Here is a 17,551-nt window from a genome sequence, read left to right on the forward strand (position 1 = left end):
ATTTAGTATCGGCTACACAATCACACGCATGGTACGCACTGCACTTGCCTGCGAATACAAAAGCCACGATTATTAACCCTTTCAGTCCTGCACTGTTTTGGTCGAGCTGAAGAATGCAAAATGAAGTTCTAGAATTCAGAAAGGAGCTCCCTTATCGAGTGTGCATGCAAACACATTCCTACATGGATTAGCGCTTTAAAAACTGTAAACCAAACCCACTGCAAAATAACGGGCGAGGATACAGCAGGAGAATCTCGGACTCCAAATGTCAAAGCAGGTTCGTTCTCACATTTAACTTAACATTTGTCACTGCATTACAGAAATCTCACCACGTATTTGTGCCTCGCAATTGTATTGCTTCGTATTGTGTGAAGCAATTATAAAACGGGACTTCAGTCAGACTTAAATCGGAAATTACAAAACCAGTTCGACCAGGTGATTACACATATCAAAATACACTTGGGGTGGCGGTGGGCGTGTCTAAAGTTTTCTGAATAGAACTTAGTGTTTCTTTTAAATTTGGAAATGCTAAAAACATAAAGGTCTACTAAACAATTGATTTTCAACACGACTGGGGGTTTAGTTGTTATGAGTCGTTTAAAGTTTTTTTTTTTTTTAAAGAAAAACACAGACAAACCAGGATGAAAGACATCTCTTCAACATGAGCTTTTATTAAACAGACAGTCTCGGCAACACAGAGTAGAACAGGGTCATTGCTACTTGAAGCACAATATCTGGTCCAGATTATTAAAGCACACGTTAATATATTGAACATTTCAAAAACATGAGCAGGAGGCAATGTCAGAAAAAAAAAAAAAAAAAAAAACAAACACACACACACACATTACGAAAATCTCTAATATGAAAAACAACAAAACCAATAGAGCTGCTACCTTTAGAAACACAAGCAGTCTTTCTTAAAAAACAGAAAGTATGGATGCGTTTTGCAGCCTGAAATGAACTTGGATCAAATTATATCGCAAATATGAATTCAGAAATAATAATAATAAGAAGAAGAAGAAGAAGAAGAAGAAGAAGAAGAAGAAGAAGAAGAAGAAGAAGAAGAAGAAGAAGAAGAAGAAGAAGAAGAAGAAAACATGATGACGATGTCAACACTTCAGTTTCAGATTTGATCGCTTTCATAAAATTGAAAGGTTTGTCTTTTTGCATGCAATAACAAAACATTTCCACATCTTGCACAATTGGTTCACTTTACATTTGCGGACACCTGGAGTTTATTTAGCATATTTATAAAACTCTTAGGACATTCTGAACTGTACACGCCAGACCGAGGTCCACTACAATTCTTGAACCGGGGCACGCTTGCATAATTAGAATGATTCCACATCACTGATCCACTACAGTCAACTACACGTGTCATTCGATTTATTAGTCTTGTATTTGCAAACTTTTGATGACCCATTCGTTTGAAAAATAAAGTTGCACAGTATGTTTCTGTACTTGTAGCTGTGATTATTTCTGGGTTACTTAGAATCAGAGTAAACATATTCATGAGTATAGTGGTTTCAGGTTACATTTTAGTGTAATTATAATTGAAATGACTGCAGCATATTTGTTGCAGTTGAACAGCGTCGCATTGTAATTGTAATTGACTCCAGGATACAATAAAACAATTATTCTGAGCAGCGGGACAGTTCCTTCCTGCAAGCAAGCTCTCACCGACGTTATGATACTCATTTTAGCAGCTTTGCATGGATTAACAAGCGATCCATTTGAACAGCCACAGCTGGATCTTTAGAGCATTTTACAGCACTGGGAGAATCTCCCTGGACTGCATCAGGCTTGTGCCTTTAACCCATTAAATACCAAGCACTTGGAAAAAGATCAGGACACAAGCCGGCGGTATTTACCAATATTTGAGGCGTCATAAACGCAGCTGAAAGGCTGTATCTGAGGAATTAAGTTACATTTAGGGTTAACTTTTGTGGTTGACACAATTAGAGCAAGTTATCATAGCAATACATTTAAACAGAACATTTAAATATCAGGTAGATTCCAGTTGAAAATGCTCCAAAAAAATGACAAAGTAACCCCGACCTCACAGGAGTGCTTCATGGGTAATCAGCATGTGCAAGTACTTGATGCGCTAAAACAGCCAGTGCTGTAAATAAGCTCTAAAAAAGCCAGTGCTGTAAAATGCTCTAAAACCACTTTATTCCAGTATACCATGCAGAATAATGCAATACAGTGGCCACCACTACATCACCCTATAGTCCTCATTTATATTTCTGTGCAGTGGATACTGGCACCCTGCCTGAGTCACACACTCACTGGCCTACATATGTGCAAACTGCATGTAGATTTGAGGCAGACTTGTTATATAGGCAAACTGCCCACTGTGTTGTACATGCAGGATCAGAAGGGACCTTATTACCCGCTGCACAGGAAGTAGATTTATAGTTCAGTGGCAGGCAATTCAAAGTGGAAAGAGTCACCAAATGGCAGGCAAATTGTAAGAAAGTTGCCCTTGTTTAACAAAAAGCTACCATTTCTCACGAATCGGACACTTCTTTTGTATTTTATTCTCAAAGAGAACAGCTCCCTGTGGGCTGCAGCTTAATGAACGGATTACAGCTTCCGTTACTCTGTGCGCCGCAGAGGCACGACAACAAGCTGCACCACTCGGATCCTGAAACACTGCCACACTCAGAGCAGGATTAGTATTCATTTCTACACAAGACCGTGTCAGTTAAGGGTTAAAACCATGTTCTCACCTGCCATGAGCATAAACAACAAAACAGCACCACCACACTATAAGTTTGCTTCCTGTGTTGCAGGAAATAGGGCCCCCACCTATCATGTATCAGGTGGGGCCCAAATATCTGTAACACAGGACCTGAACGGGGATAGAACCATTAAACTTATGGTGTGATGGGAGCTGGTGAACTTAGGGTTGTCACCAGATTACACTGATCAACAGTTTGGATTTTTCACAAAGATTTAAAATCCACACTGAGCTACTCCTATCAGATGTGAATCATAATACGTTAAGAGGCACACATACAATTGCAAAGTAAAAGGGCAAGTCATTTTGGCCACAGAGCAGAGCGAAGTTTGGGGTCTGGTCTGTTGGGCAGAAGGCAGAGACTCATCGATCAGCAAGCAGGGAGTGTGCAAGTGTGCCGCAGATAAATGTTTTGGGGGGGGGGGGGATTGTAGTAAATAAAAATTAATAAATAAAAATCAGAACAGAAAAGGTAATAAAAGCAGATCAGATCAAGGCTGTTTAACAATGCACTTCACCAGGCTGTCGCGTTCTGCACAAACTGAGTGGAGCCGCTACTCCCTCTAGTGGACGAGGGTTTGCCTCCCTGATGTAACTGGGAGGCATCAGATCAGAACTGACTTAGCTGATGAAGCCTTCAGGCCAAAACTTTGTCACTGGACTTAAAAGTTTGTGCTTGATTGAGTGTTTTGCATTATATAATAAGCAGGGCTTTAACTTCCATTTTACCAAAGCTACAGGTCATGTAACCATTTTCTGCCTAACACTTGGCAGAGAAAATGTGCTATAAAACACTGCACAGCACTATATTCAGAACCCTAGCAAGTTCAATCACAAACCTTTCAACCAGAAGTCTTCATTGAAAAAGACCTCCAGTTGAAATGTTGTCAGGGAAGTTTCTTTTCGCTTCTTTAAGATTATCAACTCGGAAGTGGATCGCATTTGCATGGGGGTGAATTGGGGAATTATATACGGGTGCAAGAAAAAGAGAACATACAAGGCTATACTTATTTTCATTTAGTTTTATTGAGATACAATGAATTGATTTGTTTACTGTGTGTACTGTTCAAATCATCTAACAAATATACATATACATATTATATATATATATATATATATATATATATATATATATATATATATATATATATATATATATATATATATTATATGATACATACCGATGGCGTCCAATTCTTTGCTTGCAATAAGGAGCTGCAGTACCCTCCAGATGGCGAGCCTGAGCCTCACAACAACGAGATGCTCCTTGCTACCATCTGGTGGGCAGACGCCACAACTACAGCCCAGCCAGACAATACAAAAACACACACGCATCCAAGCAGGGTGGATTTAAAACCAACTCTGTACTCCCCGCAAGAGAGGATTTGGCCCCATAATGAAGCTGCATTCATTTTAACAAGAACAGGTAAACAAATATGACTGGCTTAAAAACTTATTTCTTTTAAAAATATATATATATAGATCTTTTTTCAGGAGGGGGGTGGGGTAGAAAGGTTTAATGATAATTAAAAAAAAGTCTTTAAACTTTTTTTTCAAAGGATTCAAAGAAAACAAAACTATACTTCTGGTCCTCCACGCCAGCGGTTCTCAACCCCAGTCCTCAGGGAGCCCCTGTGTCTGCTGGTTTTCATTCCACTGAGCTCTCAATTACTGAACTAGACCCTCAATTGAACCGATAATTTGCTTAATTAGACCAGTATAATTGTTCTCAGCGCCTAACGCATTTCAGATTGCAAGTTACTTATAAAATGGTATGGTTAACTTGAAACTTGCAACTGTTTAAAAGCTGAAAACAATTAAAAAGGTCTAATTAAGCTAACGAACAGTTCGATGAAGTCATGGAGCACTCAGAGTGATAAGGACCCTGTCGCTCTCCAGACCCGGGGCTGCACACCCTGCTATACTCAATGAATCTGTAGAGGCTCCCAGTCTCCTCTTTCTGCTGTAGCTGAGGTGCGAGAGCTGTTGGACGGACGCTTATATGTAGAGCAATAGGAACAGTCTTCCCATCTCAAAAGGTCAGAAATATAAAATACACAAGCTCTTTAAAAATGGCTCGGAGTCCTAGCCCTCCATTCTGTAAAAGGGCTGCTGTTGATTATCTTAATAACGACCCTATTGAAGGAACATCTCTTAGTTTAGTATTTACCAGAGGTGTCAGGTAACTAACAGGTGACCGATTGAATAAATACACAAAAGTAGCAAATAGAGCCCCCCCCCTCCCCCCCGCCAACCAGGAGGCACCGATACTCCATTAATTAAAAAAAACAAAAACAAACTCAAAAGTAAAAAATAAATACCCTCCAATGAGACACACTGCATAGACAATACCATTCATTTCATTTCAAGAACAAGTCTGAACAAACAATAATAATAATAATAATAATAATAATAAACAACAACAACAGTACTAATTATAATTAACAACTACTTACAGAAGGTTTTACTCCAAGGCTGGGAATTTAAGTTCTACCGCTCTCTCTCCTGAATTTTTAAAGCCACTGTAGCATGACTTTGAAACCTGGAGCTGCAGTACCCTCTCTAAACCTCTGAAACAAGCTCCTGGCTTCCACCTGGTGGGCGAACACTGCAACTGCAGCTGCAAGAGCAGGTCAAACGCAGCCTTCTGCAGCGCACTCCTATTGCACAGCAGGGTGAGAAGGTGCAGACTGAACGCGACAAGATAACACAAGCTCACAATAAAACCTGGAATAGCTCGCACTGCTATGCAATTGGAGTTTTATTCCCATCTAAGAGATAAGGCCAGATTCACTTTTCTAAGTTTTTTTTTTATTTATTTTTTTATTGCTCAAGTTTGAAAAATTGGCACATTGTTTTGGTATCCCAGTTTGAAAAAAAAAGGACGCGTTGAGAAATCAACGGAGCATCCCTGACTCGCGTAGTAACGGCCGAGCTCCGAAGCGCGCAAGAACGATCACGAACCCGCACCGAAAGCGCCCGCTTACAGGACTGAGTCATCAAGACTCTGAACATTCTCCTCCTTGCAGAATTGGAAATTTGAACTTGCTTGAGAATCAGGGCCCTGAGCTTCATAACAACGTTTCTCACCGAAGCAATAAAAACGAGCAGAAAAAAAAAACCAAAAAAAAAGGTCATGACCTTTTCGTTAAGGTGCAGGCTCTCCGTACATCAACTCTCTCTAGATGCACATTGAGACCATGAGGACAGACGAGAGCAGTTTGAAGATTTTCAGCAGGTAGACAGATATACATTGACAGATAGGTACACACACAGATCTACTCTCTGTTAGGGGAGCCAGTGTCAAAGTCTTAAAAAACGCTTTAAAAAAAATGGATTTGAAGGAAACTTTTTTTTTTTTTTGGTCAGTTTTCTAGTCCTCTGGATTAAGACTACGTGTTAAGTGCTATTGCAATATTTTACAGTAACTAATCTGAAAAAGAATTTGCAAACTCCTACAACAAGCAGCACAGACAGTCAGAGAGCACTAACTACAAACAGGACTTACAATGCACTTGCACAGCTGGGTTCAATTAATATTGTCATTACAAATAAACCAAAATTTCCTTTCAGAATTTCAATAGTGCATTTCTGCTTGAAAAAAAAAAAGCGCTTTTTTAAACTTTAAAATCTTCAAATAAAACTAAAGCCTGGCCCTCCCACTCTATCTGTGTCTCGCATCACGGTGCCCCCCCCCCACAGGCTAGACCCCCAGCTCCCTCCCTCTGCCGCTCTCCTGCACCCCCCTGATTTCGGGGGTCCCCCTCTTGGCGCAGGGTTGCCAGTTGTACCCCGCGAAGGTGGGGCTGATGGGCATGTACTGGAATATCCAGTACCTCCGGAGGAAAGACATCCCGAAGGGCAGGTCGTAGGATTCCATGCCCTCCAGTTCGGAATTCCCCTTGGCAATCCCGCGCTTCCACTTCTTGATCCCGCGCTCCTCCACTGTGCCTGCGAGAGACGGGTGTAACCTTCAGATTCCGTTTCCTTGATTTTTATTCCTGCTCCCTTACCTTTTCGTGTACTTTAGTGTTTTGCGTCGTTGAGATATGCAGTGCCGCGTGGACCGATGATCTGGGCTGGATCTCTCCACAGAAATCAGGGGCTGACAATCAGGGGAGGGTCGCTGGTGTCGATCGGGCTGACTCACCGTTCAGGGTGAATTGAGAAACAGCTGCTCGGGTTTGTGGTGATCGCTGCTTTTCTTAACTGTGGAGAACAGCGACCCACACAAACCCAGGCAGCTGTTTCTTAATTCGCTCTGAATGGGGGAAATCAGTCTGACTGTCACCAGCGACCCTCCCCTGCAGACAGCTTGACCCGAATAACTGAATAATCGATTTGTGCAGCTCAAGTAATTGATGCAAACTCTTTAAAATAGCAGCTATGAATTTCTCTTAACCAATATATATTTTTTTTCTTTCAGATTCACTTTGTATCGTTTTCTGTGTCAGTCATCACCTTTCTGGCCTCAATAGAGCTCTCAAATATCCTTAACCTGTCCCCACCCCCGCAACACTCGGACCCTAGTAAACGTCAGAAATACATCACTAAGACATACCACATTGAATGAGCAAACCAGTAGCTCTTGCATCAACTAGGGGCAGTTTTGCAGGGGGGACAGGTAAACGGTTACACTCTGGTATACCAGGTGGACTTGGAGATAAGATATTTCTGGAGATCTCTATTAAGGTCGAACTGAGGATTTAAACTTCTGAGCTTTTAAAAAACACCAGGATGTGAGCACTACCAAAACCGAGTGCCAGTCCCCCCCCTTCACCTGGGACGGTGTTGTCCAGCAAGAACGCCACGGAGCCGCCCACAAACATGGCCGTGGTGAGTAGGACGTTCAGGACCTGGTCAATCCCCTCGACACCTGAGAATAGAAAGTGGGAGTCAGAGCAAGAAACACGTTTCAGTTCAATAAACTGTTTTTCAAGTGTTTTGCAGACAGTTCATTTAGTTTATTCTCATTTTTTTCACTGCACAGTCGAAAAAAAAAAAGTATTTTAAAAACCCCTTTGTGACTAGGGCCCTGCGTCAGTTCGTTATTCAAAGCAGCAGGTGTCGGTCCTTCCCTACCTGTGACCAGAGGGTTCTCTTTCAGATAGCTGGGCAGCACCAGCCCGAAGAAGATGGAGAACCCCAGAACGAAGAGGTTCCGGGACGAGTTCAGGTCCACGAACTGGAGGTTAGAGAGGCCGACCGCCGTGATCATCCCTGAGGGGAGAGGAGGAGGAGAGGGGGAGCAGTCAGGTACTGGGGAACAGCTGGGGACTGGAACACACACGTCGCATGGCTCAAAAGCTCTTAAGGTCTAAAGAATGAAATTACTCTCTTGTGTTTGTCAGGTCTACAGATTCTGGGTGGGTGGTTTATTCCACTGCTACCACCAATACCATGCTTTTTAAAAACAAATAGTTTCAAGGATGGAAAGAAGACTCCTGTTGCATAGCACTTTGATCCATTCCTGGTTTTACTAGGCGTTTAATAAGACACACCTGAGTTTGTTACCTAGACACACTGTGGCTAATCAAGCTGCTAGTAAAACCTGGAATGGGTGCAACTGCTATGCAATCGGAGTCTTATTGCCATCTCTGCAGCTTTCACTGACATGTGAACAGATGCATGTTGTTCGTGTTTAGATAATGGCCTGTTACTATACAGCGACCGGTATATAAACTCATTTGAAATAAATGTTTGAATAATGAATTAAAAAGGTCCCGTCTCACCGAACAGCGTGCAGAAGAGCGCCCCCAGGACGGGGTCTGGCAGAGAGGCGAACAGCGCACTGAACTTCCCCACCGTGCCCAGCAGCAACATCATCGCAGCGCCGTACTGGATCACACGCCGACTGCCCACCTGAGACCGGCAGAAAAAGTAACCCTACACCTTACACAAAAGAGAGCACTGAGCATGCATTATCACAGCCCTGTACTGGATCAGACACCCTGCACACGAGAGAGAGCACTGAGCATGCATTATCACAGCCCTGTACTGGATCTGACACCCTGCACACGAGAGAGAGCACTGAGCATGCATTATCACAGCCCTGTACTGGATCAGACACCCTGCACACGAGAGAGAGCACTGAGCATGCATTATCACAGCCCTGTACTGGATCAGACACCCTGCACACGAGAGAGAGCACTGAGCATGCATTATCACAGCCCTGTACTGGATCAGACACCCTGCACACGAGAGAGCGAGGGTCCTGCACTGCACCTTGGTGATCCCCAGAACTCCAATGTTTGGGCTGGAGGAGGTCGATCCATTCCCCGTCCCGAACATGCCATCCAGCACGCAGGAGAGCCCCTCAATGAAAATCCCCCTGTGGAAACGGAGAGGAGGAGAGGGGGGTGAGAGGGGAGTAAATTAAAGAGAGCCAGCACAGCAAAAGACAGCTGACACAGAAAAGACATCCTAAATGGCACACCAAAACAGCACATTTAGTTTGACTGAAAAAGATCCCGGAACTTAATTTAAAAGGTAAAAGCTACAATCCTGTCTTCATTACACACTGATTACACAGAACATTTGTCTACTTGAATCAGTTAGATAAATGAAAAGGTACATCTGGATTTCATTAGAGCATTTTACAGCACTGGGGGGGGGGGACACGCACTCAATAGAGCTCTCTAATATCAAAAGTGCATCCGAGTGTAAACATTAACCTGCCCCCCCACCCCCCACAACATTGACCCTAGCAGATATCAGAAACACATCAGTAAGACATACCACATGAGAAAAACTAGTATTTCTTACAAGCATGGTTCTCAGGACTGAAGAAGAAGCTGTTGCAAAATGCTCTAATGAAACCCAGCTGTGCTTTATCTCTCCCACTAGCCACCCTACGAACTTAAAACAAAGTTAGCACCAGGGTGCACCATGCCAGGGCCTACCTGTTAATGGCATGGACAGGAGGAGCGGGGGCGCAGGAGAGACGGGCACAGGCGTAGTAATCCCCGATAGATTCGATGATGCTGGCCACCACCGCGCTCAGCATGCCAATCACGCCGGCCGCAGAGACCGTCGGAACTCCCCACTGGACTGAGGGACAGACAGACAGGGCTCTGTTAGCCCCGAGCAGTAGAGACAGCAGAATTGATCCCCGCAGGGCACATACTCACAGGGGTAGGGCACTTTGAACCACGGAGCCACAGCCAGGATGCCCTGGCGCGCGTCAGTGCGGGCGTAGTACCCGTACTTGCCCTTTTCAGGGGGGAAGACGTCCGTCACGGTGAAAATGAAGCAGATGAGCCAGGACATCAGGATAGCCATGATAATCTGGGGCAGCAAGAGACAACAGGTTAATAGGCAGGGTACACGTCACTGTATGTACCCCTTTTCTTGCACAAGCAATCAACTGCAGGTATAGTACAGAATGATAATGGGAAAGGTGTTATGCAAGTCAATGTGTTGTGTGGAAGGCAGGGCCAGCCAACACTGCCCCTTCCACTCCAGGTCTTTGTTCCAACCCTGTTCTGAATTGTTAATTGAAGTCATTAAACCTCCATCCAGATCCTGGAGTACAGTAGTTCATTGTATCATTTTTTCCTGTTAAATATGCAGTGGAATGGTCCTCCAGGACCAGGGTTTGGACACCCCTGTTGCACGGTGTCTCTCATTGTTTAAGAGATCCGTATCCACTAACTAAACAGAGACACTCTACACACAACAAAACTGCTTACTGTGGTACGATCAAACATGAATAAAATGTTGTTTTTGCAGAATTGTGCCGCATTTCCTATGAACTCTGTACAAGATGTTATTTTGATGTTTTTTCAGAAGGGATATTTATAAATCGTATTAATAAGAGCTGCTTTGTTCATTCAAATAGAGCCATTATTTAGCAACAACAGTACATTTTCTGAAATTAATGCAACTTTCTGTATAAGAATAGCAAGGAATTTCTCCGAGCTGCAAACAAGCGGTTTCTTCTGTTCTTTACACTTTAAATAGGTTTGTTTCCTGCACTCACAGCTAAACAGGGCCCTGAAAGTACATTTAAAAAGCACATTGTAATCTATGCTCGAAGGAGATATTGGTCTGCCTCATTTGGTACAATGGTGAAGTGGGGGGTGCTCATCCCAATCCCTAGTGCTGTGCTCATTTGTAAAGGTGGAAAGGAGAGGAACAATCAGGCTCCTAAAAGGCAAGCATCAAAAGGGAGCAAGCCTGGAGAGGAGAGCCGTTAAAACACTACACAGAGTGGAGGACTCACCGGAAACATCTTGAAGAGCTGGAAACGGTAAGCAGTCCAGCCTTTCTTGGACTTGTAAACTGGGAAAGGCAACTGGACATTGCGGGCGTACTGGGAGAAGAGCAGCACCAGGAAAATAGTCCTGCGGAGAGAGAGAGAGAGAAAGAGAGAGAGATTAGAGGACAGGGGGAGAGCTGGTTGATTAGAGCCAATTTCACAGGGTTCACCTCTGGATGCCTGGGTGTAAAGCCTGCTTGGGTATAATGAGATTTGTGGTCTTAACCTAAACCCCATACCGGAATATTACTCCACAGTATAATCCAAAACCGTTTTCATTGACGGCATCGAGAGAGACGTGTCGTCCAAACTTTTGTCACAAAATGTGTGAACGTTTCTTTTGTTTCTAAACTTAGAGGGAAAGAGAGTCTTTTAGTTTCTAAATGCAGAGAGAGAAGTTTTTTCGGTTATAGGAGCCTTTGAAGCACTTGGAATGGGAACTGATCAAAAGGGAACTGGAATTAGATTTTTAAATGTTAGACCCCAGCCTCCTCCCCTAGGTGGCGCTGCAGGCACGGATACTCACAGCATGGCGATGCCCCAGTGCTTGCCCGCTCGCTCCCCGGCGGCCTGGAAGCCCGACAGGCCGATGAGGGTCACGGTTGGGGTGATGGTCAGGGGCCCGATGTACTTCAGGAGGACCCCAGGAAGCCCCAGAAAACCGATACACACCTCAATCAGAGAGGAGACGATGATCGCACCCTGGATCTGAGACAACGAGACACAAACTGAGCAAGAAGAAGAGCCCGGCGGCGAACACCAGCCCTCCAATTCGGGGAGCAGGGTTGGGTTAAAATCCCTTTGTTCAATTCCAATTCCTTTTTTAAAAAATCGATTCTCAATTCTTTTAAAAGGGGATTGGAAGTGATTAAAAAGGGAAGGGAAACAGACTTAAAAAAACAAGAGAAAAAAAGAAACGAATCCCACTGCAAACACCAACACAATGCATTATTCTTTTCCTGGGTTTATTAAATGTAACAGATAGCTTCAGGGGTGGAGCTTAGCATTACATAGCACTTTGATCCATTCCTGGTTTTGCTACGAGTTTGATCGGGATCATCTGGTAAAATCTGGAATGGGCGAAACGTCTATGCAGCAGGATATAAAGAGCAGCAGCCCACTGGTTCCGAGAGACAGACGAAGACACAGAACGATTACAAAATTCAGGGTCCAGCATCAGAGACGCAGCACAATCCGCTAGGGCATTATAAAAGAACGGCAGCCGTTTGCTCCGCATTTTGGAGACAGTGCTCTGTACCATCAATGCAATACTGCATTAAAACAACCTTTTACAGAGAGTTAAATGCTCTTCTGTATAGTGAAAAGCATACAGCTATGGCCAGAAGTTTACCACCCAATAGGATTACTAACTTGCTTCATAAAGCTGAATCAAAGTTGCGGAATAATGTTCTGTTAACATATTGAATTACACACCGCTTTGTGGTTTTCTATATACTTAATGGAAAACTGGCAAATTGTAGAATGTGACATTTCGAAATCCTACATGAAACACTGTTTGGTCCCATAAAGTATTTGTTCCCGGCGCCAAATATAGAAATCTCTTACCTCTCGTATCCGCGGGTGCCAGATATCTTCTGTGTGCAGTAAGCGAGTGGAGTTCATTAACGAGACATCTGGAGGAACACAAGAACGAGGATTTAAAAAGGAACTCACACACACACACACACACACACACACTTCAGATAGTTGGATGCCAGGGACTTTCATACAGTACAACCTACTAACAGCATTCTGTATAATTCAGCATAACATTGTGGTCCCAGCCCCTACTGAAATGAATGGAATTGCTCCCCTCTGCAATCCCTATTGAAATGAATGGAGAGCTCCTCTCTGCAATCCCTATTGAAATGAATGGTGAGCTCTCCTCTACAATCCCTATGGAAATGAATGGAGAGCTCCTCTCTGCAATCCCTATTGAAATGAATGGTGTGCTCTCCTCTACAATCCCTATTGAAATGAATGGTGAGCTCTCCTCTCTGCAATCCCTATTGAAATGAATGGTGTGCTCTCCTCTACAATCCCTATTGAAATGAATGGTGTGCTCTCCTCTACAATCCCTATTGAAATGAATGGTGTGCTCTCCTCTACAATCCCTATTGAAATGAATGGTGTGCTCTCCTCTCTGCAATCCCTATTGAAATGAATGGTGTGCTCTCCTCTACAATCCCTATTGAAATGAATGGTGTGCTCCCCTCTGCAATCCCTATTGAAATGAATGGTGTGCTCCAGTCCTCTACAATCCCTATTGAAATGAATGGTGTGCGCTCCTCTCTACAATCCCTATTGAAATGAATGGTGTGCTCCCCTTTGCAATCCGGAACCTGTCTGTTATGGAATCCAGCATGACTAGTAAGTGTTGTCTGCATCAAATCAAATGGAATCTGACCTTGTAATCCAACACTACACTTCTACTGTATTTAATGTTGAAATAATTTGTACATTTTACAGTAAACCAGCCCGTTGTATAATCCAGCACAATTCTCCAGTCCTAAACAATGCTGGATTAGATAGATTTTACTGTGCAATATTTATATAGAGAAACAGTAATAAAATGAAGCCTAAACTTGGGTATTATTTTTAATCATAGATTAAAAATAATCCCTGGATTGTGCTGTGTTTACAGAGATGGAAATAAGACTCCTGTTGCATAGCAGTTTGATCCATTCCTGGTTTTACTAGGAGTTTAATAAGACATACCCGAGCTTGTTACAATACACTGGGGTTAATCAAGCTGGTAGTAAAACCTGGAACAGGCAAAACTGCTGGGCAATAGGAGTCTTATTTTCATCCTGAAAGTGTTACAGAAGTGCCTGCTGTCTTCACAAGAACTGCATTACTTTACCTTTGCTATATCCAGTGTTGTCTGTATCGCAGCAATACATTTTAAAACCATTTCTCCCAATCAGGTCACCCAAGAAATGCATCTCTCTAAGCTTTTACTGAGGAGAGAATTTCTCTTCAAGACATCGCAGTGTACCCAGACCTGCTTGTTACCCGTCCCCACGACACAATGGTGAAGCAAAGCGACCCCTGGAAGGACCGCAGGGGGTCCGGGCGCTGCGAGTCTCAGTCAGGTTACCTGTGGTGTTGCACTTCCACTTGTCCAGGGAGAGGATGGCACGGGATGGGGCAAGGAAAGCAAAAGCACTGGCCTGAAACAGAGGGAGCCTGGAGAGACATAGAGAGGGAGGAGAGAGGGATGTTAAACATTTTTTTGAATGTCATTACTTTTATTATTACTTCATGTTCATTTAATATAATAGTATTTTGATTTTAATGTTTTTTTTCGGGTGTTTTTTTTTTTTGCTAGCAAATCAAACCTAGTCCACTAGGGGGCACCAAAGTTTCTTGACCCAGTGAAGGACTGTGGGTAAACACTGCTGCCATCAGCATGACTGCAGTAGATTCCGCTGAGTCATTCTGACAATTAACTTTTTCACTGCCACGCCATCAACCAGCTTCACAGGAGCAGCAAAACTGTGCAAGAGCTGGGCTGCAGTGTGGAAGGCAGCGGGATTGGGTAGCTCAGTGGTTAGAGAAAGCGCTGGGCTTGTATTTTCTAACACCAGGGTGACGCAGGCAGATTGTGTAAGCTCACTTGCTCATTGATTCAACAGCCTTGAACAACACCCCTCCCAAACCAAGGACAGGCAGCATGCGGACTTTGACTGCCAAGATGATAACCTTTACAGAAAAGTGTGAGGAATCCTGTTGAGATGCTACTATACATTGAAAGCCTGGCTAGCTGACCCATAAGCAGACCACAGCAGTACCAGTACAAGGCAACAAATCTGAACTAGCTTACAGGTGTGCAGGGGCAGCTCGAGCAGCAATGAACTGTGTGAAAGAGTGGACGAGAGGGGGCAAAGTTTTAGAGACGCAGTGGGGAGAGAGTAGTGACTGGTTAGCTATAAAATAACGGAACAAAAATATTTCTACAAAATGTCTAAAAAAAAAAAATCTTCTGGTTTCGCAAAAGACAAGCAGAAAAGGAAAAACATCTGGAAGGGCTCAAAGGTTCGATTGTGCAATTTATTAAAAACCCAAGGCAAGAGTACAGACTCTACAGCAACTGTACATGAAACTGATAGCATGCAAGGTCAAGAACTGGTGGTGACAGAAGTGTGTGAACAAGACCTAGCAGCATCAGAAGCGACCGAGGATATACAGCGAACAGAGGAAACGGACTTCCCAGCACGTGATGGGCCAGCGCTGGAACAACGACACGGAGCAGCTGCACTGGCGAGCGACCGTGCAAACTGGCCGGAAGTCATCGATAATGCAACCCAAGACTACTTGGCTATGAAAGGGCCCATTGAAGTTATACACTTCAATTCATCTGTAAACAACTGTAACTTAGCAACGCAGAGCAAGAGGACAGGAAACGGATTGTATATTTCTCTCAAGCAATGCGCTCTTCTGTTTCTGCTGGAAATTGTTTTCAAAATATAAACAATGAACCTTGCAGGATGTGCAGCATCAGTAGCCGAGATGATGAAACTGACACCATTGTGGCTTCACCTTGGAGTCAGCATCATGTAATACACTATACAGCATTTAGAGCCAACATGGCGGACATGAGGGGGGACGACCTCCTGGTTACAAGCCCTTTTCTTGAACCACAGCCTCCTATGTCACTACCCAACGCTTGCAAAAAATAAGGTGCAACTAATGGTAACTGTACCGCTGTTTGACAGTAGGAAAATACCCATCAGACCGCAACTGATTGTGTCTGTACCACTTTCAAAGTGACAACGTATCTCTTTCTGACAATGTACCACTTTCTAACACTACACCAGCAGTGCTTTCTTCTTCATCATTGGCATACCTGACATAAAAAAAAAAAAAAGGTCAACCGTGACAGACAGACAGCTTCATATAAACCCAGGTCAGAGCTAGCGACCCACTCGCGCAATGGAAAGTGTGTGTAGCTGCTAATGCAACGTAAGCTAGGGCACTCAAAGTGTCTTCATATCACTTCTATTACTGAGAATAAATTCTACACTGCTGCACTCCTCCCTCAGTCAGCAAGAAATTCAGAACACACTGTGGTGCACCCCTGGACTGATCTCCTGCATCGCGATACCTGCACACTGCGACACGTCAGGACTGATCTCCTGCATCGCGATACCTGCACACTGCGACACGTCAGGACTGATCTCCTGCATCGCGATACCTGCACACTGCGACACGTCAGGACTGATCTCCTGCATCGCGATACCTGCACACTGCGACACGTCAGGACTGATCTCCTGCATCGCGATACCTGCACACTGCGACACGTCAGGACTGATCTCCTGCATCGCGATACCTGCACACTGCGACACGTCAGGACTGATCTCCTGCATCGCGATACCTGCACACTGCGACACGTCAGGACTGATCTCCTGCATCGCGATACCTGCACACTGCGACACGTCAGGACTGATCTCCTGCATCGCGATACCTGCACACTGCGACACGTCAGGACTGATCTCCTGCATCGCGATACCTGCACACTGCGACACGTCAGGACTGATCTCCTGCATCACGATACCGGCACACTGTGACACACATCAGGATGTAAGAGTGCTGTTCTAGCACGAGGATACAGTACCTGCACCCAAAGGTCGTTTGCAGCAGCGTTGTGATGCCCACGCAGAAGAAGATTGTGCCAATCAGCTGGCTCGTAGCCCACTGGTCGAACCCGACACACATGGCCTCGGCGAGGAGGAAGGGGACAGCGATGGTGCCACTGAAGCACGTCAGATAGTGCTAAGAGAGAAAGGGAGGAGAGCAGTCAGCAAAAGAGTCCTTTCTGCTTATACACAGTTTAACACAAAGTGCAGTAACAGTGTTCTTTCAGTGCGCATGGGTTAGTATTTCAGATCAGCGTTTAGCAGGTAAACTTAAAATCCAGGTTTAGCAGAGACGAGAGCTGCATGGGCCGATTTTTAGATCAAGCTCTCCACAGACGGGGGTCGCTGGTATCGACCAGGCTGATTTGCCATTCCAAGTGAAATCAGTGAAGAAGCAGCAGCTTGGGTTTGTGTGGATCGCTGTTCTCCACACTAAGAAAACCAGCACTGATCATCACAAACCCGATCAGCCATTTCTTCACTCTGAACGGTTAACCACCCCGACCGACAGCAGCGACCCTCTCGATTGCCAGCTCCTGATTTGTGTGGCGAGCTCCATCCGAATGGCTGGTCCGTGCTGCCCTAGCAGAGGCACCCTTGCACAGTGGGGAGGAGGGGGGCAGTAAGAAGCTTGTTTGCCGTGTTTTTTACCTGCATGCCCAGAAATATACAGAGGTACCAGGGAGGCACGTCTTCAATAGTGTAGATCATGTCCATACGCTGGGCGTCCAGACTGTTCATGCTGTCCAGCGTCTCTGATAGAGAGCTCTGTGAGGGAAAGACGGACGGACAGAGACAGTTAAACATCCCCGTAGTGCTGAGACAGGCTGGTCCACTAGATCACAGCAATATATAGCAGCAAATAAATAAAATAAGTTTTACAGAAGACACAGATTGCTTAGCTGC

The 17,551-nt window shown here is 44.4% G+C and overlaps 1 protein-coding gene across 1 annotated transcript; it reads right to left on the reverse strand.

The window, feature by feature from the left end:
- Nucleotides 1–3,982: 3,982 nt before the first annotated feature.
- On the reverse strand, nucleotides 3,983–17,467 carry LOC121302352 (solute carrier family 23 member 2-like). Its single transcript, XM_041232269.1, has 13 exons — nucleotides 17,297–17,467; nucleotides 16,624–16,781; nucleotides 14,107–14,195; nucleotides 12,573–12,640; nucleotides 11,533–11,714; nucleotides 10,971–11,091; nucleotides 9,877–10,033; nucleotides 9,649–9,796; nucleotides 8,972–9,077; nucleotides 8,479–8,608; nucleotides 7,829–7,966; nucleotides 7,527–7,622; nucleotides 3,983–6,697 (listed from the first exon to the last, which is right to left on the reverse strand). Exons 1-13 carry the CDS (start codon nucleotides 17,450–17,452, stop codon nucleotides 6,450–6,452), a joined length of 1,797 nt encoding a protein of 598 aa, XP_041088203.1. The 5' UTR covers nucleotides 17,453–17,467; the 3' UTR covers nucleotides 3,983–6,449.
- Between the last annotated feature and the right edge of the window lie 84 nt (nucleotides 17,468–17,551).

The sequence above is a fragment of the Polyodon spathula genome, chromosome 29 (genome assembly GCF_017654505.1).
Source record: "Polyodon spathula isolate WHYD16114869_AA chromosome 29, ASM1765450v1, whole genome shotgun sequence".
NCBI classification, from domain to species: Eukaryota; Metazoa; Chordata; class Actinopteri; order Acipenseriformes; family Polyodontidae; genus Polyodon; species Polyodon spathula.

Bases quoted from the DNA above. Each gene is read 5' to 3' on its own strand.
- LOC121302352 (XM_041232269.1), bottom strand. From the start codon at position 17,452: ATGTTTAACTGTCTCTGTCCGTCCGTCTTTCCCTCACAGAGCTCTCTA. The intron at 16,782-17,296 runs GTAAAAAACACG...TTTCTCTCTTAG, and splicing joins GTATATTTCTGGGCATGCAG to CACTATCTGACGTGCTTCAG. The intron at 9,078-9,648 runs GTAGGCCCTGGC...CCGTTTCCACAG, and splicing joins CCTGTCCATGCCATTAACAG to GGGGATTTTCATTGAGGGGC.